Consider the following 8,670-nt stretch of genomic DNA (forward strand, 5'->3'; position numbering starts at 1 on the left):
TTGGATTACACATTTAGCATAATCATGTACTTATTCAAATATTTTAGGTCACGCACCTTTCACAGTCAAGTGTTTTTTTGGGTTACAACCTTATACTCCATGATATATGCATTCATTTGGAACATTATTACTCTTTTACTGAATAATGAGAATTATACAGCAATGCTGGGTACATGTATGCTGCACTAAACTTACACTTTTGTATGAACATATTTGGCCTCACTCACATAACAAGTAAATTGCAGTAGTATTGTCACAAATATTCTGGGCATTATTTTTTGAAGTATATTGTTTTTTCATGAAGGAATAAACAAAAATGTCTGTTATATATACATGTAACTTGGTTATAAAGTAAATTGGTTTTTAGCTATAGAATATATTTTACCAGTATCATCATGTTTTTAAATGTCTCTTATAAATCTATCGAGATTGGTCCAACATGTTTTTTAATATGATTGAACATTGTGATGTATTGTATATATGACATGCTTGGAATGAGACAATAAACTATTAAACTTTTTTTTTTTTGTACATGTAAAGTTAGTAGCAAACGAGACCCAAGAGCAGGACCTTTTTTTACACATCCACTTGTTGAGATCCACTAGGCACTATAACTTGATAATGTGAAGCTTCTTCTAATAGTTAAACTGCTTTTATGTTCACCTGTGAATTATCTGCCAATAATCTACACACAATCCTTTCTAAAGATGTACAATGTATCAATCAACTGAGGTCTGTGTTAGTCTCGGTGAATCAAGTCATGTTTTTTTTTCGTTCTCAGTTCAGTTTTTAAATAAAAATGAAGTCTACCACATTTAGCATATAACTTTTATAATTCTCTTCATAACAATAACAAATACATTAAACACAAACAATTTATAAGAAGGAAATCATTCTGCTAATGACCGACTAAAACTGAAGTTAGATCACATGACAATAAAGCACACTTCTTTGATATATCTATACATGTATATGCAATGCACATCAACAACTGTTTGTTTACATAAGCACTTTTAACTTCTCTAAAATGCAATTATCTCAATATAATTGAAAAGTTATTGATAGATGCAATTATTAGTTCATTAATTTTTTTTCACAATTATATTGAAAACATATCCATTTATCTACAGCATAAACAATGTACAACAAGTACAATTGCAAAGTGGTCACCTGTATCTTACTATTTTTTCTTATAAATACATCAAATAAATTAAAAGAAGAAAATAGAAAACAATCTAAGTCAATACAATTTCTAGACTGTATTAAAACAGAATAATTTCATCCTGAATGGCTCATCTGAGATACACTGTTAGAAAACATTTTACAATGATAGTCAGTAATAAGGTTACATTGGGGTTTTTCACTTTGCATATTTTAAAAAATATTTGTAGATGTCAGCAAGTTTCTGATAAACTAAACACTAAACTTTCACCAGATTTTAAATTATAACATTTCATATTTGCTACATAATGTACTTAAGTTATCCTTAATTGTAGTCCAATAAAATTCTGGGTTATTTCTCCAAGGATGAAATGGAAAAACAGACTGATGGACTGACAGACAGACAATAGTATCAAATAAAATTCTATATCTAAACTAGTCAATGAGGTATAAAGAAGATCCTACTGTTCATATATTTGTACAGTTTGCTGTTTAACTCTTTAAGAACATCACAAGTAAAGCACATAGATATCACACGCACCATTTCCATAAAATATTTCAAATGCATAATCTCTACATATATCATATAGCATTCTCAATTATATAATATATGTTCCACTTCTACATATCTAGCACACCCAGTGCTATGTTGTAAGGTTTGTCCTCAGATTCAGCACAAGTTCTGCCTGTTCAAGTGTCAGTTTATAAACTCCTACATCTTGTAGAGCAGTTCGAGCCTCTGTTATCTTGTCAACATCTTTCTTTGCTACATGTAGGGCTGACTTTAATACTTCCTTCAGTAAAATGGCTGAACCCACATTCAAATTCAGAATTGTGCAGGCTTCTTTCACTCTGAAATATTGAGACAAAAACAATTAAAACAAGGTAATAAATACAGAAATACAATGTGTAATGATAAATATAGAAAACATAGTAAAATCTATGTTATCCAGAGCAAAAGTGGGGTAATTTCCTATCTAATTCTGGGGTACAAACAAACTTTTACCATTATAGCTTCACATGCAGCTTTTACAATAGAGTGATCAATAAGTTGCCCTTATCTATATGTATGTATTTGTTGTAACTGTAAAAGTTTGTGTGTACCTTGGGATTAGATGGGAAAACCCAACATTTGCAGAGTTCCAGTTTATCTCTATTCCAAAAATATAGTTTTGAAAAATCAATGCATAGCAACTTGTGAAATATAAATCTAAATGCAAGCCTTATCTTTATTTTGTATAATTTCAAAATTAAAAATTTAAAAAAATGAAAGCAAGAGATATGTAACATGTCAAAATAAGTGACATGAATGTATTGAAGATAATATTGTAATACATGTAACTGTCTTTCCTCGGATAGTTCTTCTAGTCATATCACTGTACATTAAAACACAGCTTTTATTGCTAGTTGATTGATATACATAACACGTCTTAAAATGAAATTAACATTCAGTTTTCACTGGGATCAAGGTCATAACACAAGACTTTTTTTTGAGACTTAACATACATGAGCTAGTTTCATAAAAAGAGAAATGCACTTACTCTTTAAAATAGCTGTCAGGTTTTGGAGTATATTCCCCAAACAAGGGAAACATGTTTCTGTACATGTCAAATTGTAGCTGTGCTGCACCACCTTGATTAAACCTGTTCCTTAAAATCACCTGTAAATAAAGGCAACAAAAAATCTAACATCCACATAAATTTGTAAAAGTTTGAACAATCAAATAGTGCAACAGGTATTTTTGGACACCGGTACTGACCTGTTTTTCTGTTACTTACTGTAACAAAAAATAAATGGTAGAGGATGTATGGCGTAGACACAGTGTGGTCAAAGAAAAAAAGCCATGCTCAGAACTAAAAAAATCTGAAATTTGATGATCATAAACAATGTTCTCCTTGATGACTCCATAATCAATAAAAGAAGGTGATGGCAGCACTTAATTACTTCAAATAATATACATTGTATGTTACATAATTATGTTGATAAGTTTAAGTTGACAGGTTAAAAAGACCATGATGATCTGTGAAAAAAAGACTGAGATACATTTATTTAGACAATTTTAAGTAAAGTACAATTTATACAGATGCTAAAATTCCATTGTGATCTACTAATTGAATTTGGTTCAGGCATGATAGATGACAAAATTGTATTTCATGTACATTCTTATTCTAAACTCACCTCCTCATATATAAAAATGTTAAGTTCTTGTGCCATCTTCTCCCAGAACATATTAAAAAGCGGTTTACTGATAAGCTCCCCAACTTCCAGCAAGTGATCCTTCAACACAAGTAACATCTCACAAGCTGATGTAGACAAACCAAGGTTGACATCCTTCTGATATGGTAGGGATATCCATCTACAACATACATGTATATAACTCTAATACTTGTATCCCTGGCAACATTTACATCTGTTATCATCACCGGTTATAATCCACATGTACAGAGACTTGCTACTCAAACACAAAATGACAACACAAAACAAAGAGGTACAACACTTGCAACACCATCACTATTTCTTTTTCAAGAAATATTTTGCAATACATTGTGTAATATCCAAATGATAAATTTCTATTATTTTAATCAATATTTGAAATATTTACTGAAACGTGCCCATTGTGGACCAATCCAATTTGTTTTAGTTGGGTTTTACATCACACCAACAAAGTATGTCATATGGGAACTTTCTAGGTTCGAGGAAGACTTCAGATTCTTTGCCTTAGTATATCATATAAATAGAATGAGAGTAACCTGTCATCCCTGTATGGTTTACTGCGAGCTTTTACATCAGTAAATACATGATTCACTATAGCCTTCAACATATCTTGTCTTAGTCGGTCATATAATGCTATTATATCTTCAAACACTGTTGTATAACCAAATGGAATATCAGCACTCTCTGCAGACTGAAAATGTCAATATCAAAGAATATTACAGAAAATCATACAAATAAAAAAATTTTATTTTTCAATTCATAATAATTTTTCAAGGGAAACTATGACACTGTTGGAAATATGTTATATAGCACTTTAACAAAATGGTGTCAATTATAACTTGTAATTATCAGATGTTTAAACTTTGTAAAGATAGGTTAAATAAGTAAAAATAAACTTATCATTGGCATGATAAAATGTAGTTTTATCATTGATTACATACATATCAATTATCAAAGAACATTATGCATGTTTTTTAACTCAGTAAAAGTCAACTATGTTAACTTTTTCATTATTTTAAAACGTAATTGTAACATCTTAACATCTAACTACAAGTACATTAAAAAAATTCGTGTTCTAAGCAATGTGAGATCAGGGGTAAGTACCGAATGACTTTACTTGTTCTAGCAAAATTAACTGTGAAAGTAAATATATAAAGTAAAGCCAATTCTTATAAACCTTCCTGTAGCATATTCTGCTTGGAGAGCATTACTTTATAATTTTAAACAGTTAAATTTGCCATTGGTAATAATTTTTAATAATATATCCTATAATTTATATTATTCATACCTCAGAAGTTCCGTGTTCACTGCATTCCATTCTGTAAAATTGCAACTGCAGGAAAAACTGAAAAAGTAATATTATAAATATACATGTTATATTATCATTGACTGCGAAACTGCAGGGAATATTATAAATGAGCCGCGTCAGAACAAAACCAACATAGTGTGTTTGCGACCAGCATGGATCCAGACCAGCCTGCGCATCCGCACAGTCTGATCAGGATCCATGCTGTTCGCTATCAGTTTCTCTACTTGTAATAGGGTTGGTAAGCAAACAGCATGAATCCTGATCAGACTGCACGGATGCGCAGGCTGGTCTGGATACATGCTGGTCGCAAACCCATTATGTTGGTTTTGTCATGACCGGCTCAAATATATTACTGGAAAAGAATATCATACATGTCAGATATTGTTTCTCTCAAACAGGTTAATAGTACAGTCTCTGGGGATTTTGTGTGCAAAAAAGGTCTATGGATAAACCACAAAAAGATATTGAATTTTAAATCTCCTTTCATTCAATACAGTTAAATATAAAACATTATATAAAGGAAGTGGATCTACAGCTCCTTTTTTTTTTAGCAATATCATGCAAAGATTTGGACCAATACTTTGTGTATGCAATAGTTATTCTCAATCTCTTTGATCTGTAGCTGTGGCTTGCTAATACATAGCCTAACATTTTATTATTCTTATATTGAATTCCTTTAAACTAACAACTAACAGAAGTCAGTTCCAAAATGAGAGCTACATGTAGATGTCCATACAGCAAGATTATAAACTAACTATAGACAACATGAATAATTATTAAAATCTATGAATATTTCCATACACTCTAGCAACACATGTTAAGTATTAGAAGTTACTGACCACGAGTTCACTCCATTCTCGTAGGACTTCTGTTACATAATGTGCTGTATTTAAAATGGAACAGAAACAGTCACTGAAAGGATTGTGGGTATTGTCCTTGACCTGTATAATTCTCACCCGGAAGTCCTCTAAAAGTTCAAGTTGAAGGTCAAGAAAACTGAGTTTTTGTGAAGAATGTGGCAATGGCTTATATCTATCTGTAAATAAATAAACAAGGTTGACTTTTTAGGCATGCTAAATCACATGATCTCAGGATGGCCCCTTCAGATGTTATGGTTGATAAAATACAAATGTATCAATCAAACTCAATTCTCCTGAAGGTAAATCTTGTTTAATTTGCCAAGCAATTATTTAGTTGAGTTTATTTTAGTGAGATTTTTTGTGGATTATAATATCTATAATGCCTTAATGGTAACAAGATAACAAGAGCTGTTCGTAAGAAAGCACCCTCAACTATATCTTAATGTGTGAGAGTAAAGCAGCATAACTCTGTAAAAAGTTAACTCAAGAGTTATGGGACCTGTGCCCAATTTATCAGATAATCACAGAGAACAAGTGTGTGAAGTTTCAACCCTTTCAGTACTTTTGTAAATCCAACTTGCACACAAAAACTTAATGAAAGTATCACGGCAAAGCCAACACTGTCACTGGGGTGAGTACAATAGCTCTCAAGCTATTACTCATAACAAAGGAGTCTATAATTAACAGATGTTTGTTAAGTTCCAATAAAGCTTAAACAGCTTGCACCAAATCAGTGTTAAACCTACCAAAATTCTCAGATGATGTTAAATAAGGGAATTGCATATTATAACTACAATGTATTATCATTAACAATATGACTGTTGGAATACAAAAATCATATTATTCCTGTTTGTGATATTTTGACATTGTTGTGTTACAACAGCTTTACACCCATCAAGGTTACTTTTAAGCCTATCTTTTATCCATCACTACATCCATTAAAACCAGTATAGAACACATTTGTAAGTATTATACCTGTAATAGTGAGCATTAAAGTCATGAAACTTTCACCACACTCGGGCACTTTCAGCTCGTCTACGTCAGCTATATGTCTATACTGGGAATCCCACGCTGTTGGTGATGACATCATGCCATCCAACTTCTCTATGGCAACTGTAAAAATATATATATATACTGTATAACTTATTGGTGTATAAATTTAGTTCTTTAATTAAGAACTGTTTCATGATTCTTGCATGTTCTGGGAAAAAAGTTATGTTGAAGTTTACTGTCAGTTATAATGTAAAAGAAACTGAATACATTAATCAAAATGGCATTTTAAAGTATTGAACACTTCACTCAATCAACTACAATCAAATATAACAATACATGTAAATGCTAATGAGATTAAGCTCATTTTTCATTGTGAAGTTGAGATAAATTGACTCTATATTTCAAAAGATTGAAGGGCATGTCACTTCAAAATGTTTTTAAAACAATGTCATACCAAAAACAATTCTCTTTCCTGTCATTAATGTTGTATAACACACAAGTACTTACATTTTTTCTCAATCTGAAGCCACTTATGAAAATATTTATCAAGTGAGAGTACGTGTAGACTACCAGGATATGTTGCCGGGTACCGGTATGAGCTACGTATCTCTTTATCAAATAACAGAGCTTCGTCCACCAAGTGACAGAACTGGTGGTCATCGTTCATTAACTCTGGAAGGTCTGTCAACATTTTCTCCATTGCCAATGTTATCATTCCAATCATAAACTCCAACTGGAAATATACAATGTATGTCATATAATGTCATTATAATAAAACCCATTCACTTTAAAGCATACCAATACATTACCTCTTGTTACATCTACAGTATCTGTTGAATTTACCAAGTAATTGTCATCTACACACTAGTTACAAATTTAACCGTGTTTTCAACTGATTATGAGTGTTGTGTGACAGATTAGGAGTTTGTGGCCTGGGGCTGTAACAGTCATTATCATACTAGTAATTGATCTACTGAATATTTATGAAGCAACTGCAAAAACGTCATGTGATGTCATCAAAAGCCATCTGAGGCTTAAAGTGTGATTTTAGTAAGGAAAGCTTGATTCAATGAATTGAAATTTAATTTAAACTTATGTAAACACATAGTTTTACTTGAATGCACTAGAAAAACTCCAGTTTTACTCAAAGAAAAAGAAACTTTTGACTTGTTTCTACAATAAATAGAAGCAACTCTTGTTCCTGGGCTTCAACTGGGCTCTCTACAACAGTATTTTATTTAATAGTTATTGAAAATACTGTTTTACATCTATGTAGATAAGGTTAAATTAAGCCAAATTCTCTTTTCATAATATTAAAATATGGTAATTTATCTTAAAGGGCAGACCAGATATATTGTGGTGTTATATGTTCATGTTTGTCTTTTGTCCTTTTATTATGGGTGATTAAACTGGTTTTTCAAGCTTGATTTTGGTATGCAAGTTATTTTCAGCTGATTTGGTTCCAGGATAGCTAACATTTCTTGGTAACTGACCACTCCTTTCGTCGCTTTCTAAGTGAAGACATATATTTCTTTAGAAATTCAGTAGTTTCTTTAAGAAACACTTGCTATTCATTTCAATCATGTGTTGGCTATCCAGCTAGCTTACGGAACATCAGTGGTTCTACTCAGGTGCCCGTTCATGTCTGAAATAATCCATGGAAGGGCACCTGAGGTAATACATTAGATTTCTTCTTACAAAACCTGGTAGTATTTATTTTTTTATTTGTGAAATTGTTCTTATTGTAATTTGAATTGTTGTGTAAATACTGTATGTTGCATTATGTATTTTGTGAAATATATCTGTCTTGTAAAATATTTGTTTTGTAATGTGACGTCTTATTGTTATTTTATTTTATTACAGGTTTTATTCTATATAGAATAAATATAATTTTTATATAAACATCACTGAGTGTTCATTAGAAATAAACCCCACCACTACATCTATAAACATTAAGGACATTAATATACATTAATATTATGATGGGCCAGACAGGATTATCAGCCCTGAATAAATAATGTCCCTTTGAGCAATAGTCTTCATGTAGCAGGCCAATTTTCTTCCACTTTCTGGCCCTACTTTACTATGAATTAATTTCTTAGTTGTTTTAAGTGTAACTCAAAAATTGATGTG

The 8,670-nt window shown here is 31.4% G+C and overlaps 1 protein-coding gene across 1 annotated transcript; it reads right to left on the reverse strand.

The window, feature by feature from the left end:
• Positions 1-814: 814 nt before the first annotated feature.
• Positions 815-7,309, reverse strand: LOC132729912 (RAD50-interacting protein 1-like). The gene is made up of 8 exons (XM_060715751.1): positions 7,045-7,309; positions 6,520-6,657; positions 5,524-5,720; positions 4,664-4,720; positions 3,912-4,066; positions 3,340-3,517; positions 2,703-2,821; positions 815-2,013 (listed from the first exon to the last, which is right to left on the reverse strand). The coding sequence occupies exons 1-8, from the start codon at positions 7,292-7,294 to the stop codon at positions 1,806-1,808; spliced, it is 1,302 nt and encodes a 433-aa protein (XP_060571734.1). The 5' UTR covers positions 7,295-7,309; the 3' UTR covers positions 815-1,805.
• Positions 7,310-8,670: the final 1,361 nt, after the last annotated feature.

The sequence above is a fragment of the Ruditapes philippinarum genome, unplaced genomic scaffold (assembly GCF_026571515.1).
Source record: "Ruditapes philippinarum isolate M1 unplaced genomic scaffold, ASM2657151v2 ctg4936_1_1_1_1, whole genome shotgun sequence".
Lineage (NCBI taxonomy): Eukaryota > Metazoa > Mollusca > Bivalvia > Venerida > Veneridae > Ruditapes > Ruditapes philippinarum.

Bases quoted from the DNA above. Each gene is read 5' to 3' on its own strand.
- LOC132729912 (XM_060715751.1), bottom strand. From the start codon at position 7,294: ATGACATACATTGTATATTTCCAGTTGGAGTTTATGATTGGAATGATA. The intron at 3,518-3,911 runs GTTACTCTCATT...TGTATGTTGTAG, and splicing joins AAACCATACAGGGATGACAG to ATGGATATCCCTACCATATC. The intron at 2,014-2,702 runs GTAAGTGCATTT...TCAATATTTCAG, and splicing joins CCTGACAGCTATTTTAAAGA to AGTGAAAGAAGCCTGCACAA.